A 26,445-nucleotide genomic window follows, 5' to 3' on the forward strand; every position below is an offset into this window, starting at 1 on the left:
TCCCCCTACACTCACCCCCACTCACCCCGGCCGCAGACTCTCCTACACCCCCCTACACTCTCCACCACACCCCCTGCACTCTCCCCCACTCACCCCCTTGCACCCTCCCCCACTTATCCCCTGCACCCTCCCCCACTCACCCCCCCCACTCACCCTCCTACACTCTCCCCCACCCACCCCCCTACACTCTCCCCCACTCAGCCCCCCTACACTCACCCTCACTCACCCCGGCCGCACACTCCCCCACTCACCCCCGCACTCCACTCGCACTCTCCCCCACTCACCCCCCCGCACTCTCTCCCACTCACCCCCCGCACTCTCCCCCACTCATCCCCCTACCCTCTCCCCCATTCACCCCGCCGCACTCTCTCCCACTCACCCCCCTACACTCTCCCCCACTCACGCTGCCACTCTCCCCCCTATACTCACCCCCACTCAGCCCCCCTACACTCACCCCCACTCACCCCGGCCGCAGACTCCCCTAGACCCCCCTACACTCTCCACCACACCCCCTGCACCCTCCCCCACTCACCCCCTTGCACCCTCCCCCACTCATCCCCTGCACCCTCCCCCACTCACCTCCCGCACTCTCCCCCGCACTCTCCCCGCTCACCCACAGCACTCTCCCCCGCTCACCCACCGCACTCTCCCCCACTCACCCCCCCACACTCTCCCCCACTCACCCCAGCCGCACACTCCCCAACTCATCCACCCACACTCTCCCCCACTCATCCCGGCACACTCCCCACACCCCCCTGCACTCTCCCACTGCACACTCCCCCACTCACCCTGGCTGCACACTCCCCCACACCCCCTGCACTCCCCCCAACTCACCCCTCTGCACACTCCCCCACTCACCCCCGTACACTCTATCCCACTCACCACCCCCCCCACTCTCCCCCACTCACCCCGGCCGCACACTCCCCCACACCACCCTGCACACACCCCCACTCACCCCTGCCCCTACATTGTCCCCCACTCACCCCGCCACATTCTCCCCCACTCACAAACCCCCGCACTCTCCCCCACTCACCCTCCCACACCCCCACCCCCACCCCCACCCCCACTCACCACCCCCCCCACCCCCACTCACCCCCCCCATCCTCCCGGACTCACCCCCATTCACCTCACTCACCACACCCTCCCCCCTCAACCCCCCATATACTCCCTCACTCAACTCTGCTGCACTCTTCCCACTCACTCCACTTGCACTCTCCCCCACTCACTCTGCTCGCACTCTCCCCCACTCACCCCCCTACACTCTATCCCACTCACCACCCCCCCCACTCTCCCCCACTCACCCCGGCCGCACACTCCCCCACACCACCCTGCACACACCCCCACTCACCCCTGCCCCTACATTGTCCCCCATTCACCCCGCCACACTCTCCCCCACTCACCCCGCCACATTCTCCCCCACTCACAAACCCCCGCACTCTCCCCCACTCACCCTCCCACACCCCCACCCCCACCCCCACCCCCACTCACCACCCCCCCCCACCCCCACTCACCCCCCCATCCTCCCGGACTCACCCCCATTCACCTCACTCACCACACCCTCCCCCCTCAACCCCCCATATACTCCCTCACTCAACTCTGCTACACTCTTCCCACTCACTCCACTTGCACTCTCCCCCACTCACTCTGCTCGCACTCTCCCCCACTCACCCCCCTACACTCTCCCCCACTCTCCCTACCCCCCCCCCACTCACCCCCCTACACTCCCCCGCACTCACCCCGGCCGCAGACTCCCCCACACCCTCATGCACACTCCCCCACTCACCCCCTGCACACTCCCCCACTCATCCCCCTACCCTCTCCCCCATTCACCCCGCCACTCTCCCCCCCCCACTCACCCCCTGCACACTCCCACACTCATCCCCCTGCACTCTCCCCCACTCACCCCACCACATTCCCCCCCCCACTCACCCGGGCTGCAGACTCCCCGCCCCCCCCACACACACTCCCCCACTCACCCCGGCCGCACACTCCCCCACTCACCACCCCACCACTCACACCCCTACACTCTCCCCATCACCCCCCTGCACACTCCCCCACTCAACCCTCCCTGCACACTCCCCCACTCCCCCCCTACACTCTGCCCCACTCACCCCCCTCCCACTCACCCCTGCACTCTCCCCCACCTCCCCCCCCCGGACTCGCGCCCATTCACCTCACCACACCCTCTCCCACTCAACCTCCCGCACACTCCCCCAATCAACTCTGCTGCACTCTCCCCCACTCACTCCCCTCGCACTCTCCCCCACTCACACTCCTCGCACTCTCCCCCACTCACACCCCTCGCACTCTCCCCCACTCAACTCTGCTGCACTCTCCCCCACTCACTCCCCTCGCACTCTCCCCCACTCACTCCCCTCGCACTCTCCCCCACTCACCCCACCACACTCTCCCCTACACCCTACTACACTCGCCCCCACTCACCCCGACGCACTCACCCCACTCACCACCCCCACTCACACCCCCGCACACTCCCCACACTCACCCCCCTTGCACTCTCCTCCACTCACCCCGCCGCACTCTCCCCCTTACACTCTCCCCCACTCACCCCGCCGCACTCTCCCCCTTACACTCTCCCCCACTCACCCCGCCGCACTCTCCCCGAAGCACTCACCCCACTCACCACCCCGCACACTCCCCCACTCACCCCGGCTGCACAGTCCCCCACACCCCCCTGCACTCCCCCCAACTCACCCCTCTGCACACCCCCCCACTCACCCCTGTACACTCTATCCCACTCACCACCCACGCACTCTCCTCCACTCAACCCCCCCCCCCACATCCCCGGACTCGCCCCCATTCACCTCACTCACCACACCCTCCCCCACTCAACACCCCACATACTCCCTCACTCAACTCTGCTGCACTCTCCCCCAATCAACTCTGCTGCACACTCCCCACTCACTCCACTCGCACTCTCCCCCACTCACCCCCTATACTCACCCCACACCCCCATACACTCTCCCCCACTCACCCCGCTGCACACTCCCCCACTCACACCCCTGCACACTCCCCCACCCCACACCCTCCCCCACTCACACTCCCCCGGACTCTCCCCAACTCACCCCCGCCATACAGCCCGCCACACTCTCCCCCACTTACGCTTCCATATTCTCCCCCAGTCACCCCCGCACTCTCCCCCACTCACCCCCCTACATTCTCCCCAACTCACCCCGCCGCACTCTCCCCCACAACCCTCCCTCCCTCACCCCCCAAAACCCTCCCCCACTCACCCCCCCCCACTCACACCCCCCCAACCCTCCCCCACTCACACCCCCAACCCTCCCCCACTCACCCCCCACCCTCCCCCTCTCACACCCTCCCCCACTCTCACACCCCCACCCTCCCCCTCTCACAACCTCCCCTCCCCCTCTCAAACCCTCTCCCTCTCACACCCTCCCCCACTCTCACACCCCCACCCTCCCCCACTCACCTCCCCCCCCGGACACTCCACCACTCACACACCCCCCGGACTCTCCCCCACACACCACTCCCACACCCTCCCCCACTCACCCCCCCACACCCTCCTCCACTCACACCCATCCAACCCTCCCCCACTCACACCCCCCACCCTCCCCCACTCGCACTCCCCCACTCACACCCCCCACCCTCCCCCACTCGCACTCCCCCACTCACACCCCCCACCCTCCCCCACTCGCACTCCCCACCCTCCCCCACTCACACCCCCCACCCTCCCCTACTCACACTCCCCCACTCACACTCCCCCACCCTCCCCCACTCACACTCCCCCACCCTCCCCCACTCACAACCCCCCACCCTCCCCCACTCACACTCCCCCACTCACACCCCCCACCCTCCCCCACTCACACCCCCCACCCTCCCCCACTCACACTTCCCCACTCACACCCCCCACCCTCCCCCACTCTCACTCCCCCACTCACACCCCCCACCCTCCCCTACTCACACCCCCCACCCTCCCCCACTCACACTTCCCCACTCACACCCCCCACCCTCCCCCACTCTCACTCCCCCACCCACACCCCCCACCCTCCCCCACTCACACTCCCCCACCCACACCCCCCACCCTCCCCCACTCACACTCCCCCACCCACACCCCCCACTCACACTCCCCCACTCACACTCCCCCACCCTCCCCCACTCACACTCCCCCACCCACACCCCCCACCCTCCCCCACTCACACTCCCCCACTCACACTCCCCCACCCTCCCCCACTCACACCCCTCACCCTCCCCCACTCACACCCCCAACCCTCCCCCACTCACATCCCCAACCCTCCCCCACTCATACCCCCCCACCCTCCCGCACTCACACCCCCCACCCTCCCCCACTCATACCCCCCACCCTCCCCCACTCTCACCCTCCCCCACTCTCACACCCCCACCCTCCCCCTCTCACACCCCCCACCCTTCCCATACCCTCCCCCACTCACACCCCCTCCACTCTCTCCCCCACTCACCCCCCGGACTCTCCCCCACTCCCCGCCACATTTTCCCCCAGTCACCCCAGCACTCTCCCCCACTCATTCCCCTGCACTCTCCCCCATTCGCCCCCACTCACTGCTTCACACTCTCCCTCACTCCCCTGCACCCTCCCCAACTCACCCTCTGCACTCTTCCTCACTCAATCACACACTTTCGCACTGCCTCCACACCCTCCCCCCACTCCTCCTGCCCCCTCGCCCACTCATCCTCTGTACACTCACCTGCTCCCCTTGCACTCTCACCCACTCCACATCATACCGTTCCCCACTCACCCTGCCGCACTCTTCCCCCATCACACCTCCACACTCTCCCCCAATTCCCCCCGCACTCATTCCCAGCATCCTCCCTCACTCCCCCACACCCTCCCCCACTCACCCACCCCCGCCACTCCCCCACTGTTGGGGATAAGGCATATCCCATCGACCTTTGCTGGAATGGCAATCAATTCTGTGTTGTTGGCATCTTTCTTAATTCATTTGACTAACCAAATCCACATCAAAGACAACAGTTGGCAGGGATGGTTATGGACGAGCCACTGATCTGATCAGAGAGTGAATGTGGCTGTGTTATCACTGTTAGTGACTTGTAAACTCCAACAACAAACTGCTCTGAACTAGGGTCCATCAGCATCACTCCAAGAAATCAGAAATAAAGACACTGATGATCACTGTCCTCTGCCAAGCCTGCCTGGTCATTGGTGCCTGTGGGAAACAACTCCAATTCCTTTCTCCGCCCAATAAACATTTTCCTCACTTACTTCATGGAGACTGATGAAACTCAAGCAGTGAATAAAATTGAGAGCCCAATGTCAATTCGACATCACATTAAACCATCGTCTCATATTTTAAATAACTGAATTGTAAAAAAGTGGACATTTTCTGTGCGATATTTGTGCTATTGGGCTATCCGGGCGAAAGTGCAAGTACGTGAGAGCTCCGATTTATTTGAAAAATGTGACCTGAGTGTTTTTGAAGGGTCCTGTTTTGTTGGTGTGAACTATGGGGGGAGCTGGCCTAGTGTGATGGTCTCAGCCCCGGCTGCGGGTAAAAACACACAAACCAGAAAAACAACGTCTGCGCGACTTGACTCTTAACAGATCCTTGAGCAGTCTCTGGGGTGATTTTTCCTGACAAAGATTTGAAAAGGAACACATTCACATATTTAAACAAACGAAAGCAATGAAACTTTCTCATATTCCTTTCCCCAAAACATCCTGTCAAAGGATTTACACGATGGAAACTCCTGAAAAGTTTCCCAATCCATCTGCTGTGCATATGGAACTCGGCTCCATCCTCACCCAGTCTGCTCCCTGACACTGGATTGTAAAACATCAATCTCGTCCCGGATTTCTCCAGCCCTTGCTATTTGATAACTGCATTTCAAAAAGCTAGGAACAATGCATCGAGGCGACACCTTCCTATAAAACGCAAGCAACAAGGTCTAATGGCCGCTGGGAAGGGCTTTCGGCTGCAGTCTGGTTGAAAAGGGGCCGAACACAGCGGATCTCACACTTGCATGCTAAACTTTTGTTTCATTGAAGCAGTTTTTTTTGTTATGTAGCAAAGTGGGAAGTCTCACCTATCTGCATGACCCTTCCAAACACAGAGGTGTTATCCACGGTGCTGCAGTTCCACCGCCTCTGCCTGAACTGATATTGGCATTCCTTTATGCCTGTTTTTGCCCCCTCTCCAATATAAATCATATGGTCCTGGTATAGCTGACACAACTTCCTCTGGCCTTGGGAGAGACCGTTCAGTTGACTGCACAGAGGTTGGGCGCCTATAATGTACATCTCAGGCCGTTGAATGGGGTTCAGAGCCAGCGACCTAGAACAAGTGGAAAAGAAAACGCAGATTATTTTGGGGGCACTGTGCAGAAATGGGCCATTCCTTTCAGTTTCTGCTTTTGTTTTCCTTGAGCGTTGCTGTATTTACCAAAGGGACTCGGAGATTTGTCAGCACTAAATGTTTTTTTTTAATAATAGTTAAAAGCGGGATACAAAATACTCGGAATGCTGGAAGTCTGAAATGAAAGTAGCAAATGCTGGGAATTGTCAGTAGTTCCTGCAGGATTAGGGGAGAACCAGAGTTAATAACGAAATTTATTGACCTGAAAGGTTAACTCTCTCTCTCTTCCTCAAATTCTTCCTAAAGTGCTGAGGATTTCCAGTATGTTCAGTACTCTATAAGCGGAATATAGTTAACTCGGCAACATTAGCCCCACGCCTGAAACTCATGTGTATTGGAGAATTCCGCGTTTATTCAAACAGCCTATTCGTCCCTTTTAGAGAAGCTTGAAAAACTATATTTAATTTTAAAAAGATTCCAGAAATTGCAAGGTTCAGGTCATTCCCATTGAACCCTGTATGGCTGCGGTGTGAGATGCTTGTGGGGGAGAATACACATTGTGTTTTCAAAAAATCTCACATCACCGTGACTACCAGGCGAGAAGTAAATGTTCATTTTAAACACACACAGGCAATTCTATCGCCCAACAGTACAAAACAACGAAAAATTACAGCCTTGCTTGCCGTTTTAACAATTCCGCATCATCGTTAAGCACGCACCCGCTGACATAACTCCTTGGCACAGAATATTTACCCAAATTTCGTAGAGCTGTGCATTTATTTTTTATACTGACTTAACCTTCCATCCTTGAATGCAAGTTAAGAATCACCAAACCCCCAACAACAAAAGTTCCAGACCACTCCGAATCCTCCCCGACCCGACAGCAAATGTAACAGCTTTTGTAATGCCCAAAGTAACTTACCACCAAGAGTTGGCCTGAACCAGGCACTGGGACGAGCCGGAGAGGAATGCGGCAGCCAACAGAACGTGAAGCCCAGTCATGGTGAGGCTAGCCGGGCTGACAGCTACATCGAGCGCTCCTCGCACTGTCACTGAGCTCTACAAAGGGAAATAAAAACACGGCAAAGGCTATCAATCAGGGCCGGCTCAGCCCCTCCACACTCCCCCCCACCCCCCTCCCTATCTGAATTATTTCAGTCAAACTGGAATCCTCACTTGGCGGAGTCCAGGCTGATGTATCTGAGCACCGCCAGAAGCTGAGTGAACCTCTCCCAGAGAGTGTTTATGAGGGTTCATCTCCTCGCTCCGATTGGTCAGAGACTCTCACACACTGAAAGGGGGAAAGCTTTTGGTTAAGCTTGGCATCTGAAAGTGAGTTCCCACACTGAAACTAAAGGACAACTTGTCGAGAAGGACCTCTCCTCCATCCCATCCGTTGGTTCCCCTCAGAAACCTGGAGAGAACAACAACAACAACAACACCACAAGCTGGAAGCAGACTCGGCTCGCCCGGGGAAGCCGTGACCAGCAGCCCCCGACCACCAGTGTTAACCAAACACCAAATGGGCCCAGACTGTGGCCTGTACAAACACAGGCCGATGATCCACCATCACAGACCAGGCCAAGCGAAGCGGCTTCCCAGCTGCCGAACCGTTCAGCCAGAAATTTGGCGGCAATAAACTTGCGGGCCATCCAACAAGTTGCTTCAGACCTGAATGCTTGACGGCGTAAATATAAAAGATGAGTCATATTCTTACCTGTTAAAACAATTTTGATATATGTGATGTGTTTTAGTCCCATAACTAAACCATGACTGGATCTGAGACACAAGCTTCAGACGGGAGGCACCACATCTGCCTTTCATTAAATAATAAATTCGTACTAAATAAGTCAGACATTTCATCCAAATCTTTTTGGAGGGTTGTAGGGAGGAATGCTGGGGGGGTGGGGGGGAGAGAGAGATGGTTGTTTTCCAGAGGTTTCAGTGATGCCAAGCGGAATAGGTGACCCACTGGGCAGTGTTACTGAGGCCGGACAGTGTGGGGGGTTTCACGGAAGGGAGTGTCGAAATTCTCGAAGCGGAGACCACAGTCCTCCTCATCCCAGGCAATGCACCACTCCGGAAATTACCTGGCGGCTTCTACAACACCCACACCGCCAGCAGCCTGTTCGGAAAGACCCACGCTTTCATTGATGTGTGTGTGTGGAAATGCAGCCTCACTCTAACCTGCTGAAAAGGACTTCCAGCATCCTCTGACTGAGCGTGGCAGCCGAAGACAAAGTATATTCCAGCGCAGACAAGACTTCGTTACAGAGACTATGTAGACATTGCAGAGGATTATATAGACAAGACTGGCGTTTCCGCTCGCGGTCTCCCTTCTGCAAATTCTTTTTGCTAAACTTGGCGAATGATAACTGGACGGCAGTGATACAGTTATTCCCAGCACCAGGAACCGTGACAACACGTGTTCCTTTCAAGGCTTCATTTACAAGATACCGAAAGCGGAACGTGAAGGGGAGACAGGACTGAGTAACTCTCAGTTGAGTTGGCTGGCTCGGTTTCTCTCACCCACAGAGTGCAGAGCTAGTTCCTCCACCCTTCCACCTAGCCAGCAGCTGCCTCCCCCTCCAACAACAGAGGAGGAAGGCTGGCCTCTTAGTCCCAGAAATACAAAGCCGCGCAAATCGCCCAAACAGCTTCTTTCAGTGTGCAATTTAACACTAGCAGAACCATTCGGATCGCTTCGAATATTACTATACCTGACCAGTTAAAATATAAAAAGCGTGTAAATGCTGTCTCTTAAAGCTTATTGTCCCGCAGTACAAGATTCAGAAACATTATAAAAGTCTAATCTCGAATATGACCTATTGTCGCCATTAACTTTTAGATCCACTGGTTTATGTTCCTAATCTAACCAGTTAACTGATTATAAAATCCCTGCAAATAAAATGTAATCACGAAATGGAAACCACGTTAGTTTTCTTTATTGGCTCTTCACAGGAACTGTAATCGCTCGAGTGCCCGTCGTGTTCTGTACTCTCAGACTATTGCTCTCAACGTTCGGTCAGTTAGCCCGGACACAATACTTCTCACGAAAATATTGCCAAACATATAACAAACGGGAACATCACTGAGAGTTAGGTTCACTTCATGATCTCCTGCAGATCTCTTCACTTAGAGTTCCTTTCATATCCATAATGAGATGAGAATTTAGAATTGAGAGTTTGATATTTGTCTGTGTAAACTAAAACTAGCTTCACACTTCGGGAAATGACACTGTCTCCTGGAGGAATCTATGAGGATGTGGCTCCAAATATAATAATGACAAGTCTTTGATATCTCTCAACTTACCCCAGTACTGCTATTAACGGCAAATAATAGTGAAATCTCCCAATAAATGCAGACTCCATTGTGTTAGAAATTCTGTATTTTTTTTGGACGCCTACATTGCAGCTGAAGCCAAAGCTATAATCACAAAGGAGTAGCATCTTTATTCGCACAATTTATCCAAGAGCTCATAGATCGGTGCTGATGGAAGCTCAAGGTAATTGGAATATTTACAATTCTTGTGCCACAGCCCCATGTCAAATTTGCTGCCAGTATCACCAGGTATTGCTTTGTCAGTCTCATTTCGACTGGTGAACAGCAGACTGGGAGTTCCAGCCTGGGATAAGCAGAGTCTGACAATGGAGAAAGTGAGGACTGCAGATGCTGGTGATGGCTAACAACACATATTGCATTTTAGGGTGCTTCCCTAATCCAGACCATGAGCTGGAATTTCTTCTCACAGAGAGTCTTTGGTTTGTGGAATTCTCTTCACAGGAATAATGAAGACAGGGTCATTGAATACATGTGTTAACAGGTTTTTGATTAACAAAAGAGGCAAGAGTTATAGGGTAGACAGGTTATCAGCCTCAGTCACATTGAATGGTGGAACAGCCTCAAGGGGCTGAATGGGCTACTGTTACTCCAAACTCACCTTTGGGATGCCACTTTGGCCACAATTCCATTTTTGAATTCCCTTCAGTTGGATTTTGAGCTTGGCCACAGTAATAAAAGACCTTTGTAAAAAGCACAAGCTCCGTTCTTTTTGATTGTGACACTGACGTCCCTTTCCCTTCTAAATCTGGGTAGCTGTTAAACGCATTGGCCACAATCAGCAAACAACAACTGCACTCCTGCCGTTAACATTAATGAAGCAACTGAAGTTGATTGGTCATGGGACATCTGCCCTAAGGAACTCACACAGCAACGTCCGGCGTCCTTCAATAAATCATAACTAACTTCCTTTGTGTGAGGTAGGACACCAACCAAAGAAGGATTTCTCCACTCACTACACTCATAACTCAGTCATCTCCTCACTCACTACACTCACCACTCAGACATCATCTCACTCACCACACACATCACTCAATCTTGATTTGGAGATGCCGGTGTTGGACTGGGGTGTACAAAGTTAAAAATTACACAACACCAGGTTATAGTCCAACCGGTTTAATTGGAAGCACTAGCTTTTGGAACGCTGCTCCTTCATCAGGTGGTTGTGAAGTACACAATTGGAAGACAGAGAATGTACAACAAAAGTTTACAGTGTGATACAACTGAAATTATACATTGAAAAATTACTTGATTGTTAGTTAAGTCTCTTATCTGTTAGAATGACCATGTTAGTTTCACTTCTTTCATATGTAAATCGCAAAACTTTTTTTTAGAGTTACATTTAAAGCACCTTGCCAAGACCTTCCCCACACCTCCACTGCTTGCCTTTAAACAACCACCAAATCTCAAACAGATTATTGTTCATAGCAAACTGCCTGGCCTTCAGGACATCTCCATACAACCCTGTCATGGTAGATGCTGCAAGACTTGTCAGAGTGTGGACATGGATACACCATTATGCGTGGGGCACCTCCCACCATGTACGTGTCGGGTACTCATGTTACTCAGCCAATGTTGTCTATCTCATATGCTGCAGGCAAGGATACCCTGAGGCATGGTACATTGGAAAACCGAGCAGAGGCTATGGCAACGGATGAATGGGCACCGCACAACAATCAACAGACAGGGGTATTCCCTCCCAGTTGAGGAACACTTCAGTGGTCCAGGACATTCAACCTCAGATCTTTGGGTACCATCCTCCAAGGCAGACTTCAGGACAGGCAGCAGTGAAAAGTGGCCAAGAAGAGGCTGATAGCTAAGTTCAGTACCCATAGGGAGGGCCTCAACAGGGACCTTGGGGTCATGTCACACTACAGGTGACCCCATTGCACTATACACACACAGACGCTCCTACATACACTCCTATACACCCACACAGACACACAGACACGCACTCCTATACACACACACACTCCCATACTGAAGTTATACATTGAAAAATACCTTCACTGTTTGTTCAGTCTCTCATCTGTTAGAATGACCATGTCGGGCATCACGGTGGCTCAGCGGTTAGCCCTGCTGCCTCACAGCACCAGGGTCCTAGGTTCGATTCCAGCCTCAGGCAACTGCCTGTGTGGAGTTTGCACATTCTCCCGTGTCTGTGTAGGTTTCCTCCGGGTGCTCCAGTTTCCTCCCGCAGGCCAAAGATGTGCAGGTCAGCGAATTGGTCATGCTAAATTGTCCACAGTGTTAGGTGCATTGGTCAAAGGGAAATGGGTCTGGGTGGGTTACACTTCGGAGGGTCAGTGTGGACTTGTTGGGCTGAAGGGCCTGTTTCCACACTGTAGGGAATCTTAGTTTCACACACACACACTCCCTCTCACAGACTTAGACCCCTTTACACTCATAGACACTCTCAACTGGCCACAGACACACACGTATTTGTGGGGTGAATTTGTACTTGCAGAGATACATTGTATGTTGCCCAAAAATTGCATGAATCTATGTAAGGTTCTGTTAATTCATTTTATAACTGTGATGTAACTGTATAATTTCAGTTACATCACACTGAAAACTTTTGCTATAAATTCTGTGCTGAAAATGTGTTGCTGGTTAAAGCACAGCAGGTTAGGCAGCATCCAAGGAACAGGAAATTCGACGTTTCGGGCCAGAGCGTCGAATTTCCTGTTCCTTGGATGCTGCCTAACCTGCTGTGCTTTAACCAGCAACACATTTTCAGCTCTGATCTCCAGCATCTGCAGACCTCACTTTTTACTCTATAAATTCTGTGTCTTACAATTGTGTACTCCACAACCACCTGATGAAGGTGTAGTGTTCTGAAAACTAATGCTTCCAATTAAACCTGTTGGCCTATAATCTGATGTTGTGTGATTTTTAACTTTGTATACTCAATCTTCATCTCACTCACTACACTCACCACTTAATCATCATCTCACTCACTACACTCATAGCTCAGAGTCAAGATTCGAGTGGTGCTGGTAAGCACAGCAGGTCAGGCAGCATCCAAGAAGCAGAAAAAAGGATGTTTCGGGCAAAAGCCCTTCATCAGGAGTGAGGCAGAGAGCCTCTGGAGTGGAGGGATAAATGGGAGGGGGTGGGGCTGGGGATTAGGTAGCTAAGAGTGCAATAGGTGGATGGAGGTGGGGATGAAGGTGATAGGTTGGAGAGGAGGGTGGAGCGGATAGGTGGGAAGGAAGATTGGCCAGTAGGACAGGTCATGAGGATGGTGTTGAGCTGGCAGAATTGGGGTAAGATGGGGACGGGAAATGAGGAAACTGGTGAAATCCACATTGATGCTGTGGGGTTGGAGTGTTCTGAGGCGGAAGATGAGGCATTTTTCCTCCAGGCATCAGGCAGTGAGGGAGTGGCGGTGGAGGAGGCCCAGGACCTGCATGTCCTCGGCAGTGTGGGAGAGGGAGTTGAAATGTTCAGCCATGGGGCGGTGGGGTTGATTGGTGCGGGTGTCCCTAAAGCACTCTGCGAGAAGGCATCCATTCTTCTCAACGTAATGGAGACCGCATCAGGAGCAACAGATACAATAAATGACATTAGTGGAAGTGCAGGTGAAACTTTGATGGACGTGGAAGGCTCCTTTGGGACCTTGGATGGAGGTGAGGAGGGAGGTGTGGGCACAGGTTTTGCAATTACTGCAGTGGCAAGGGAAGGTGTCAGGAGGGGAGTGTGGGTTATTGGGGGGTGTGAACCTGACCAGGTAGTCATGGAGGGAACATCTTTGTCATCTCCTCACTCACTACACACATCACTCAATCATCATCTCACTCACTACACACATCACTCAATCATCATCTCACTCACTACACTCACCACACAGTCATCATCTCACTCACTACACTCACCACTCAGTCATCATCTCACTCACTACTCTCACCACTCAATCATCATCTCATTCACTACAATCACGACTCAATCTTCATCTCACTCATTACACTCACCACCCAATCATCATCTCAATCTCCACATTCACGGTTTGATCACTAAATTCGCCAGTCGATCATTTCCTCACTCATTACACTCACCATTCAATCTTCATCTCACTCACTACATTCATCACCTGATCATCTCACACAACTCATCACTCAATTATCACCTCAATAACTACACTCATCATTCAATCATCACTTCACTGACTACTCTCACCATTCAATCAGCTCACTCACTATTCCCACCACTCAATCATCATCTCACTCACTACAGTCACCATTCAATCATCATCCCACTCTCCACTGGATCCCCACTCATCACTTGATCATGGTGACACCTAGAAAAATAACCATATTACAGAGGAGGAATTGCTGGATGTCTTGAAACACATAAAGGTGGATAAATCCCTAGGACCTGATCAGAACTCTGTGGGAAGCCAGAGAAATGATTGCTCAGCCCCTTGCTGTGATGTTTGAAGCATCGATAGTCACAGGTGAGGTACTGGAAGACTGGAGGTTGGCTAACATATTGCCACTGTTTAAGAAGGCTGGTAAAAACAAGCCAGGGAACTATAGACCAGTGAGCCTGACATCGGTGGTGAGCAAGTAGTTGGAGCGAATCCTGAGGGACAGGATTTTCATGTATTTGGAAAGGCAAGGACTGATTAGGGTTGGTCAACATGGCTTTGTGCATGGGAAATCACGTCTTACAACTTGGTAACTTACAACTTGTTGAGGGCAGAGTGGTGGATGTGATCTATATGGACTTCACTCAGGTTTTTGACAAGGTTCCTGATGGGACACTGGTTAGCAAGGTTAGATCTCTTGGACACAGGGAGAACTAGCCATTTGGATACAGAACTGACTCGACGGTGGAAGACGGAGGGTGGTGGTGGCTGAAGGCCTGTGACCAGTGGAGTGCCACAAGGATCAGTGCTGGGTCCACTACTTTGTTGTCATTTATATAAATGAACATAGGAAGTATAGTTAGTAAGTTTGCAGATTACACCAAAATTGGAGGTGTAGTGGACAGCGAAGAAGGTTATCTCAGATTACAATGGAATCTTGATCAGATGGGCCAATGGGCTGAGGAGTGGCAGATGGAGTTTAATTTAGATAAATGTGAGGTGCTGCATTTTGGGAAAGCAAATCAGAGCAGGACTTATACACTTATACACTAGGGAGTGCTGCTGAACAAAGAGACCTTGAAGTGTAGGTTCATAGCTCCTTGAAAGTGGAGTTGTATGTAAATAGGATAGTGAAGAAGGCATTTGATCTGTTTTCCCTTTATAGGTCAGAGTATTGAGTACAGGAGTTGGGAGGTCATGTTACAGCTGTACAGGATGTTGGTTATGCCTCTTTTGGAATATTGCATGCAATTCTGGTCTCCATCCTATCAGAAGGATGTTGTGAAACTTGAAAGGGTTCAAAAAAGATTTACAAGGATGTTGCCAGGCTTGGAGGATTTGAACTATAGGGAGAGGCTGAATAGGCTGGGGCTGTTTTTCCTGGAACGTCAGAGGTTGAGGGGTGACCTTATAGAGGGTTATGAAATCATGAGGGGCATGGATAGGATAAATAGACTGGGCTGGGGGAGTCCAAAGCCAGAGGGCATAGTTTTAGGGTGAGGGGGAAAAGATATAAAAGGGACCTAAGGGTCAACTGTTTCACACAAAGGGTGGTGCGTGTATGGAATGAGCTGCCAGAGGAAGTGATGGAGGCTGGTACAATTGAAACATTTAAAAGGCATCTGGATGGGTATATGAATAGGAAGCGTTTGGAGGGATATGGACCAAGTGCTGGCAAATGGAACGAGATTAGGTTAGGATATCTGGTCAGCATAGACGAGTTGGACAGAAGGGTCTGTTTCCGTGCTGTACATCTCTGTGACTCTATCACCTCACTCATGCCACTCATCACTCAATCATCACTTCACTAACTACACTCACCACTTGATCATCTCACTCACTACATCCACCACTCAATCATCATCTCACTTACTACACTCACCACTCGATAATCATCTCACTCATTATGCTTGCCACTCAACCAACACCTCAGTCACCACTCTAGTCTCAGACCTCCCTTCACCATAACCTGATCTACAATTACTGATCAATTCAATTAAACTTTCATCTCAGCTTTGATGTCCTAGTTCCTAAATAAACTATTATTCTCTCTAATCCTTGTTACCAGATTGCCATCCAACCCAGTACTGTCCCGATCTCCACTTCAATTTAGGCAGTCACCATCCACCAGAGACTTTTTTTTTAATTTTAAAAGTGCATTTGTAAGTCAATTTAGGGACAGAAATTGAAGGAATTTTAATTGAAGCATAGTAGGGATCATGCATGCTAAGCAATAAAAGCAGATTATCAAAAATGCCCCTATTTGTCAATGATACAACTGGACTAGCAAGTAGCTATTTATCTCTAGATTTGTATGACCACTTAACACACGATCAGGTTCTGCTCTCATCTGCTAAACTGCACACTTTTCTTCAATCATTCAGGAATGTAATGATAACCTCTGGCTTCCCTTTGCTGCAAGCTGTCTTCTTAACCCTTCTCCTTTATCCTCAGCAACAATGAGCAAGGAACCTATGAGCTTTATTGTCACTGCAATTGAGACAATTTAATCAGCAGTCTCCACAGCATCATTCTTCAGCCAGTCTACCTGGTTATGTTTCTATAAATGCCATGTTCTGCTCTCGCACTGAACGCAAGCATCTCTCCTCTCTACCCTCATGCTCTCTTCAAAGTCATCTTGTCGAAGAGTCCCAGCTCATGCTCTTCAATCCTTCATATAATAAACTGCTTATCATTTCACTTCCCCTCCTGAGCCTCATATTAACTGATATTGTGAACAGTTTTCTTTCTTCAGCTATTGTCCCTCTCACATTTAAATCTGCAGTCATCACCTTTCTCCTAACCCACCATCTTTGTGTACTATCATCCTGTTTCCAAACTCCTATTGAATACCTCCAATCAAATTCCTTCCTCATCACTTGACTGACTTCACCTTGTTGGTACATTTATGTAATTAATTTGTAATTAAATAATTTTTGTGTTTTGTTAAGTTTGGGTTAAGATAATCTTGTTGCTGTCTTTTTCAGTGGCAAATACATAGAACATAGATCAGTACAGCACAGCACTGTACAGACTTTTCGGCCCATGATGTTAATCTAAGATCAATCTAACCTACACACCCCTCAATTTACTGCTGTCCACATACTTGTCCAGCAGTTGCTTAAATCTCCCTAATGTCTCTGACTCTACTACCACTGCTGGCAGTGCATTCCACGCACCCGCCACTCTCTGTTTAAAGAACCTACCTCTGACATCTCCCCTATACCTCCCTCCAATCATCTTAAAATTATGACCCCTCATGACAGCCATTTCTGCCCTGGGGAAAGTTTCTGGCTATCCACTCTATGCCTCTCATTAGCTTGTACACCTTTATTAAGTCAACTCTCTTCCTTCTTATCTCTAGTGTGAAAAGCCCTAATTCACTCAACCTCCCTTCATAAGACAAGCTGTCCAATCCAGGCAGCATCCTGGTAAATCTCCCCTGCACCCTCTCTAAAGCATCTACATCCTTCCTCTAATGAGGTGACCAGAAATGGACACAATATTTCAAGTGTCGTCTAACCAGGGTGTTATAGAGCTGCAGCAAAACCTCATGGCTCTTAAACTCAATCTCCCTATTAATGAAAGCCAAAACACCATATGCCTTCTTAACAACCCTATCAACTTGGGTGGCAATTTTGAGGGATGTACCCTGAAGATTTCTCTGTTCCTCCTCACTGCATAGAATCCTGTCATTAACCCTGTATTCAGCATTCACATTTGACCTTCCAAAATGAATCATTTCACATTTATCCAGGTTGAATCCCATCTGCCACTTCTCAGCCCAGCTCTGCATCCTGTCAATGTCATGTTGTAGCCTGCAATAATCCTCGACATTATCTACAACACCACTGACCTTTGTGTCATTGGCAAACTTGCTAACCCACCCTTCCACTTCTTCATCCAAGACATTTACAAAAACTATAAAGAGCAGAGGCTCAAGAACAGATTCCTGCGGGACACCGCTGGTCACGGGCCTCCAGGCAGAATACTTTCCATCCACTACCACTTGCTGTCTTCTTTTGGCCAGCCAATTCTATATTCAGAAAGTCAAATTTCCCTGTATCTCATACCTCCTAACTTTCTAAATGACCCTACCATGGGGAATCTTATCAAATGCCTTACTGAAAGCCATATACACCACATCCACTGCTCGACCTTCATCAATTGGGCTAATCACATTGTCAAAGAACTCAATAAGGCTTGTATAAATAAAGCATGACTGCCCCTCATAAAGGAGGAGAAAGTGAGGTCTGCAGATGCTGGAGATCAGAGCTGAAAATGTGTTGCTGGAAAAGCACAGCAGATCAGGCAGCATCCAAGGAACAGGAAATTCGACGTTTCGGGCATAAGCCCTTCATCAGGAATTCCTGATGAAGGGCTTATGCCCGAAACGTCGAATTTCCTGTTCCTTGGATGCTGCCTGATCTGCTGTGCTTTTCCAGCAACACATTTTCTGCCCCTCATAAAGCCATGCTGACTGACTTTAATTAAATTGTGTTTTTCCAAATAGTCTTAACTCCTATCTCTCAGAAACCTTTCCAGTACTTTGCTTACCACAGACGTAAGACTGACTGATCTGTAATTCCCAGGGATTTCCCTATTTCCTTTCTTGAACAGAGGATCAACATTTGCCTCTCTCCAATCATACCACAATGTAATTTTAAGAAAGAACATGTGGAGTACATTGGTGTTATAACTAAGAATATTCAGGCACTAAATCTTTCTAGGTTAGCAGTAAAGGAAAACCAAAGCAATATCAATTAAGGTTAGATTGTTGGTGGGAAGCTGGGAGCACTCTTCACATAGATTAATAGTTGCAGATATTTGGTTAGAGGGATATAAAAAAGGGGTGCGTCATTGAAGATTTTGCACTTGTCAAGTGATAACAAGTCACAAGAGATAATAGACAGCAGAGAGTTGGGAGTGTGCCTTTTCTACGAAGCTAGCATTTGTATAGGATGTTGCCAGTCAACAAGTATTTGTCAAAGGGCTGCTGTAAGAACCCAGTGTTGAGGGTTAATAATTATTACAGCTGGAGGATTTCTATATTGAGAGAACCCAGTATAGTAATCAGTGAATCCATTACAGACTGGATTGTCATGGCTAAAGTAATTGCCTTTTGAGAAAGTGAATACAAACTATATAACTACACAAACGACAAGGCCTCATTTGGTCAGTTAAAGTCTAACTTTGGGAAAGCTGCAGTTTTTGTGAGGATGTTAGTCCCATCAGAGAAAGAAGGAGAACACTCAGAAGGGAGCTGTGGAGCTTATGCATTCAACAGTTAAGGTAGACTGGGAAATTGTGGGTTTAAAAAGAATCCACAAAAGATGAAGTCGTAAGGCTGCAAAATGATTCGTGTGCATGTTAGATTTAAGTTAGCTAAGGTAAAATATTGAATGATGTTGTGAGTCAGGAGACCAGGTTCAAGGAACCAGGAAGAAAAGATCCTAGAAGTCCCAAGATCCACAGACCAATCGGTGTGGAGCACGTATATTGTGCCATGCCTTGGCTAATGACATTTTTAATATCAATTTTTATTTTTCAATAACCTTGTTAATCTGTACTATAAGTTTCTGATTGTCTTTTTTTTGCCAACAAATTTATTCCTGAACAAAACATTTCTTTCTCTGGTGATCAGAATATGAATCCAAATCCCTATTCACGATACCAAAACAGCTCTTATGAAAGACATATAGAACTTTCTTCATAACTGCTGCAATAGTTAATGTATCTTACTCATCTTTTTCAACCAAACTACATCCATTGGGTGACCTTAAGGAGGTTTATAAAATCACGAGGAGCATGGATAGGGTAAATAGACAAGGTCTTTTCCCCAGGATGTGGGAGTCCAAAACTAGAGGGCATAGGTTCAAGATGAGAGGGTAAAGATTTAAAATGGACCTAAGGGGCAACCTTTCAAGACAAAGTCTTTTCCCTGGGGTTGGGGAGTCCAGAACTAGAGGGCATAGGTTTAGGGTGAGAGGGGAAAGGTATAAAAGAGATTAAGGGGCAGCTTTTTCACGCAGAGGGTGGTACGTGTATGGAATAAGCTGCCAGAGGAAGTGGTGGAGGCTGGTACAATTGCAACATTTAAGAGGCATTTGGAATACTATATGAATAGGAAGGGTTTGGAGGGATATGGGCCAGGTGCTGGTAGGTGGGACTAGATTGGGTTGGGATATCTGGTCAGCATGGACGGGTTGGACCGAAGGGTCAGTTTCCATGCTGTACATCTCTATGACTCTAAGGTGGTGCACATAAGAAATGAACTGCTAGAAGTGGTGGAGAGTGGTACAATTACACACCTAAAAGGCATCTGGATGGGTATATGAATAAGGAGGAAATGGGACAAATGTTCACAAATGGGATTAGATTTATTTAGGATGAACAGGTTGGACCGAAGGGTCTATTTTTGTGCTGTATATCTCTATGACTCTATGTCCACACCAACCATTTCCAGCACTTTTACCATCCAACATGGTGGGACTGCTCTCATTTGGTTCCATAATAATCTATCAAATTGTGGTCAGATAATTACTTGCAAAGGTTTCTTTTTCTGCTTCAACAGCCTTAACTTTGGTATTCTCCAAAGGTATAATCTTGGTCAATTCCTCTTTCTCATCCATATTGCCCCTCAGTGGCATTGTTCCAAGGCATTATGTGCTTTCATATGTGCTCAATGTGGTTTTCATGTGTACAATGACAGTCTATGGCCGCATCTCAGCTCTCCCCCTTGACTCATCAACTTGTCAAACTATCAGGCTGTTATCTGACATCAAGTACTTGATAAGCATCATCATCATTTCATTCTCCTAATGAAAGTATTTGTATTGTTGCATTAAAAGACCAAAGGATGGTAAATTATAGTGATTGACATAACCAGCAATTAAAGCCAAGGACAAAAGCTGAAAATGTGCATGAGCTTTTAGCAGACATAGTTGTTACTGTAAGATCAGCTTCATGTCCTACACCAACATCTCAATAGCGTTTCAGGCAGGCAAGTGTGATAGTAAAGGCCTTTACTAACTCTGTGCTACTCCCATTAGTGTTACTACCACATCTGTTAGACAAAGGAATAAGAAATTGGAATATCGAACCTCGTAAGGAAGCTCGAAGAACAGAAAGTTAAATGAAGTGAAGACTTTGTCTAGAATAAAATTAGTTCTTCTCTGGCATAAAGAACAGGATCACTCAGACATAAAAGTGCCTGGGACTTTGAGGGGAAAACTTGTTGCTAGTAGATTAGCACCACAACCATTAAGGCCTCAGACAAACATTTTAGCAGTAAATTCACCAGAGTAATGGACTCTACTTCCTGGCTACCTAATGAAGCAAGTCACAAGGTAAATCTGAATAGAATGTGTAATCATTAAGTTTAAGCCCATAAAATGTCTCACTGACATCTATCTTTTTCATAGGTAAGGTCAGAAATTGAACTTCTTGAATAAATTGAATATTAAGTGTTTGTTCTGCTAATATTTCATAGAAGCATTTAACAAGAAAGAAAAGCTTGGTTGGTTCCTAGGAACAATCTTACTACACATTAAAATCATTTTAATCCAAAGCACTTTTTCACACAATACCTGAGATGGACTTTGGCAAAGTTAAACTCAAATTTAAATGAATGGTTTTAATGTATTGGTTTCCATTGTATTTTTTTTCACCACCACAGCTACGTATAGTGTTTTTGCAAGCACTATACGTAGCTGTGATAATTTTGAGAAAGAATAGGATTGCTCCTTACTTATTTAAAACAAATGCAAACAAAAAATATGGAAGAAAAAAAAGAAGCTCTAGTACAACGTATTTACATGTACATTTACAGCTGCAAGTGTTTTAAAGTTCACTAACCAATGAGCTGAATACAGCCTCAGTGCATACTAAAAACCTGAACTTTACAGGCAATCTTTGCTTTCTGGTAAATGCCTGTCCAGTCTTGTCAGATTAAAATTGACTTGTTTCTAAGCAAGTTGCCAAAAACATATATAACCTGATGTAAAGCACCAAGTAATGATTAGGTTTAAACTCAAAACTGGTTTGTTATTGAAAAATAATGACATCTTAATACACAAATGTAATTGTAGCCAATCTAAACTTAAATGCATTCACCAATGAGCCTTGTTTTTCTTCATATATTTTGCATAACAATACATTCAAATTTTGGAACTTATCTGAGAAGACTTTGAATGGAAAAATGTATTTCCACTGTTATTTTCTTGATATTTGTCACAATGGGACAACCAGTACTGTGAATGTAGAACATCAATTCCACCATCTGATTTTAATACCCAAGATCCTCATAGATAAAATGGTTTTACAAAGGAAGAAACATGGGCCTAAAATGGCTGCAACCTGACCAGGTGAAGCTAAGATCATTGAAACCAAAGTATGAGAAATAAAGACAGTTTGTGCCAAAAATCATAAATTATCAAAGGCACTGAAACTCAGTAAGGCGTGTCCTATTTTTGATTTACACATTTCTGAAAATTTTAGCAGTAAATTCACCAGATAGAGTAATGGACTCTACCTCCTGGCTACCTAATGAAGCAAGTCACAAGGTAAATCTGAATAGAATGCATAATCATTAAGATCAAGCCTACAAGATGTCTCATTGACATCTACCTCTTCATAGGTAAGGTCATTAGGATAAAGGTTGTCAGCAGATCAACCATCTTGAAAAACAGTCACGGGAACATAGAAATAGGAGTAGGCTATTCAGCCCCTCAGGCCTGTTTCAACATTCAATGATATCATGGCTGCTCTGTGACCTAATTTCATATACCTGCCTTTGGCCCATATCTCTTAACACCTTTGCTTAACAAAAATTTATCTACCTCAGATTTAAAATTAACGCTTGATCTGGTATCCACTGCCATTTTTAGAAGAGAGTTCCAAATCTCCACAACTCTTTTGTGTACTGAAGTGCTTCCTAACATCTCACCTGAATTCTCATATTAAGTATTCTAGAACTAGGGGGCATAATAAGTAGAAGTGGTTTATCTTTTCCTGCTAATAACTTTAAGACATTAATCAAAACATCCCTTAATCTTCTAACTTCTAGAGAAAACAGGCCTAATTTGTGTAATCTCTCCCCATAACTCCAGAAATCCAGTATATATTTCCTCCGGTATGATTTCCAGATGTGCTTGCAGTACTCCAAGTGGGGTCTAACCAGGGTATGGTAGAACTGCAGCAGAGCTTCTACATCCTTGTATTCCAATCTTCTAGATTTAAAGGCCAGCATTCCAAGAGCTTTCTTAATTAGTGATGCCAGACATGGAAATACACAAATGAACTGTATTTCAGCAAACAGCTGTAAGGTTCTCTCTACTTGTGTTTCTTCCTCATCACTTCAAAAGGCAGGACCAATGATAAGGCAAATCAAACAAACATCCATTCAATGAAAATGCCAGAATGTTACAATTCCACTGCTGCTCAGAATACATGAATGACATGGCCATGGGCTCAGGTTTAACTCTGATAACTCAAGATTCACGAACATTTGAAATTATTTATACTTCTTAACTTCTTATTATGCTAGATACACTACCGTCTTAAACATTAAACTCACGTTTGCATGTACATTTGTTGTTATGTTTTATTATTTTTCTCTGGGTTAATCAGCAAAAAAATTTCACCTTCTTTCACTCAAGAAAACCTAGTAATTGATGCCTTCATTTTTATCTAGCGAACTATGTTTTAATTGAAGTGTGATATAGGTACGTGCTAGGGATGGACAATAAATACTGGTCTATACAGTGACACCCACGTCCTATGAGTAAATGGTTAAAAAAAAAAGAAAATTTAAAATAAAATAAAGAAAAAAAAATTGGATATGTGAGAAAATTAGTAAGAAATATGATTAGATTCCCTACAGTGTGGAAACAGGCCCTTTGGCCCAACAAGTCCACACCGATGAGAAACCCACCCAAACCCATTCCCCTACACTATTCACTGACGAATGCACCTAACACTACGGGCAATTTAGCACGGCCAACTCACCTAACCTGCACATCTTTGGACTGTAAGAGGAAACTGGAGCAAACCCACACAGACACAGGGAGAATATGCAAACTCCACACAGACAGTCATCCAAGGCTGGAATTGAACCTAGGATGCTGGTTCTGTGAGGCAGCAGTGCTAACTGCTGAGCCACCCTGCCACCTAAATAAAACAGTTAAAATTTCTATAAGTATTAAAAAAGGAAGAGAATATATAAAGTAGGCCTTGAGCTCTGAGACATTGAGAATGAAGAGCTAATAAAGGCAAACCAGTGAATAGCAGAGAGTTTGAACTTTTTCTTGTATCTGTTTTTATGGTAGAATGTACAACACCTATCCTAAGAATAGTATAAAGTCAATAGGCAAAACAAAAAACATACAATAAATGATCACTAGAGAAAAAGTATGAGGAAAAGTATTGAAACTAAAAGCTGGCAATTTCCTTGAACTTGATGGCTTACATCTTAGAGTATTAACAGAATTGCAGAGTTAATAAATGCATTGGTTGTAATCTTCCAAATTCCCAAGATTCTGGAAAGTTGCAAATATAACACTACTATTCAAGAAAGGATGAAGACCAAGAAAAAAATCAGTAGGTCAGTTATTCTAACTTTTTAAAAATTCTTTCACGTGAGGTCAACAACCACATTTTCCACCCATCCTGGACGACACTTGAATTGAATTTTGCTGCAGTATTTCAGAGGTCAGATTAGGGTAAACCACATTGCTGTAGTTCTGGAGTCACGCATAGGCCAGACCAGGATAAAGAACATGAGTGAAGCAGATGGGTTTTTAAAACAATTGATGGTAGTTGTCATGGTTACCATCACAGAGGGCAGCATGGCATTTACAAAATCCCAATGCTCTCAGGTATATTCGTCATGGGATTATAAAAGGGAAATCATGCTTCATTTAAAAAAATGAGGAGTAACAAGCAGAGTGAGTAAAACGAGATCAGTAAATGTAATGTAATTGGATTCCCAAAAGGCATTTAAATACATACCACATGGAAGAGGCCACTGGGTAAGAGCACATGATGCTGGGGAGCAATATATTAATATTAACAGAGGATTGACTAACTCATAAGAACAAATTCAGGACAAAGTAGCCACTTTCAGGTTGACAACTGTATAGGTGAGGTGTTGCTGGGATCAGTGCTGGGGCCTGAGTTATTTATGTTCTATATTAATGACTGGATGAAGGCACTGATTTTGATTGACAAGAAAGTTGAGGGTAATAGAGTCAGGCATGAAAGTGGAGTTAAGGCCACGATCATGTCAGCCATAATCTTACCGAATGGTGGAGCAGGCTTGATCAGCTGAAAGGGCCTATCCCGTCTCCTATTTATCTTTTCTTAGCACAAATTTCCAACAATTAAATATTGGGAAGACTCACAACAAAGATGGACACATTTCAGTCTGTGTAATAATGCTCAATACCACCTCAACTCATCAGCTGCTGAAACCTTCATCCATATCTTTGTTACCTCTACACTGGAGGAGAAAGTGAGGACTGCAGATGCTGGAGATCAGAGCTGAAAATGTGTTACTGGAAAAGCACAGCAGGTCAGGCAGCATCCAAGGAACAGGAGAATCGATGTTTCAGACATAAGCCCTTCTTCAGCCCTGAAGAAGGGCTTATGCCCAAAACATTGATTCTCCTGTTCCTTGGATGCTGCCTGACCTGCTGCGCTTTTCCAGCAACACATTTTCAGTGCTTACCTCTACACTGGACTATTTTAACACAATCCTACCCAGTCTCCCATATTCTATCCACCATAATTTGATGTCAAACAAACCTAGCTGCGATTTGGAGATGCCGGTGTTGGACTGGGGTATACAAAGTTAAAAATCACACAACACCAGGTTATAGTCCAACAGGTTTAATTGGAAGCACACTAGCTTTTGGAACATCGCTCCTTCATCAGGTGGTAGCGGAGGGCTCAGTCCTAACACACAGAATTTATAGCAAAAATTTACAGTGTGATATAACTGAAATTATACATTGAAAAATTGATTGTCTGTTAAAGCTTTCATCTGTTAGAATACAGTGATAGTTTCACTTCTTTCATGTGTAAATCACAAAACTTTTTTTAAACAGATGCATTCTCGGGTTAGCTGTTAACAATGGTGATAGCTAGACAATATGTTGAAGGTGTTGGCCCCCTGTGTCCTCTGTCTGTGCCATGATGTTTTGATTGATTCTAAACTAAAAAGTGAGATAACAGAGTTTTACATGAACGCATGCAGTTTTTGAGCAAAGTACGATGTAACCCTGCAAGTACAAATTCACCTCACAAAATGTGTGTGTATGTTAGTCTTTGTCTGTGTGTGTGTGTTTGTCTGTCTGGGTTGGGGTTTGTGAATGTGAGAAAGTGTATGTGTGTGTGTAGTAAGTGCAGAGTGTCTTAAGTCTGTGAGGGGGTGCATGTGTGAGTGTGGGAATGTGTGTGTCTGTAAGGGTGTCTGTGTACGCGTCTGTGTATATGTGTGTCCGTGTGTATGTGTGTAGAGGAGTGTGTGTGTGTGTGTGTGTGTGTGTGTGTGTGTGTGTGTGTATAGTGCAATGGTGGTCACCTGTAATGTGACATGAACCCAAGGTCCTGGTTAAGGCCCGCCCCATGGATACCGAACTTAACTATCAGCCTCTGCTCGGCCACTTTTCACTGCTGCCTGTCCCG

At 47.0% G+C, this 26,445-nt stretch overlaps 1 protein-coding gene across 3 annotated transcripts in view; it reads right to left on the reverse strand.

Annotated features, from left to right (window-relative positions):
* Positions 1-26,445, reverse strand: part of wnt5b (wingless-type MMTV integration site family, member 5b) — a 145,122-nt gene that overhangs the window by 26,079 nt on the left and 92,598 nt on the right. Inside the window, exons 1-3 of one of the 3 annotated variants that reach the window (XM_060839883.1) lie at positions 8,047-8,143; positions 7,252-7,388; positions 6,061-6,308 (exon numbers count right to left, since the gene is read on the reverse strand). In XM_060839883.1, the coding sequence (XP_060695866.1) occupies positions 6,061-6,308; positions 7,252-7,331 (328 nt within the window). In that variant the 5' untranslated portion in view covers positions 7,332-7,388; positions 8,047-8,143. Of the gene's footprint in view, positions 1-6,060; positions 6,309-7,251; positions 7,389-7,505; positions 7,603-8,046; positions 8,144-26,445 lie in introns of those variants that run through there. The other 2 variants (XM_060839880.1, XM_060839882.1) reach the window with 2 other exon arrangements.

Source organism: Hemiscyllium ocellatum, chromosome 19 (genome assembly GCF_020745735.1).
Source record: "Hemiscyllium ocellatum isolate sHemOce1 chromosome 19, sHemOce1.pat.X.cur, whole genome shotgun sequence".
In the NCBI taxonomy this organism is placed as follows: domain Eukaryota; kingdom Metazoa; phylum Chordata; class Chondrichthyes; order Orectolobiformes; family Hemiscylliidae; genus Hemiscyllium; species Hemiscyllium ocellatum.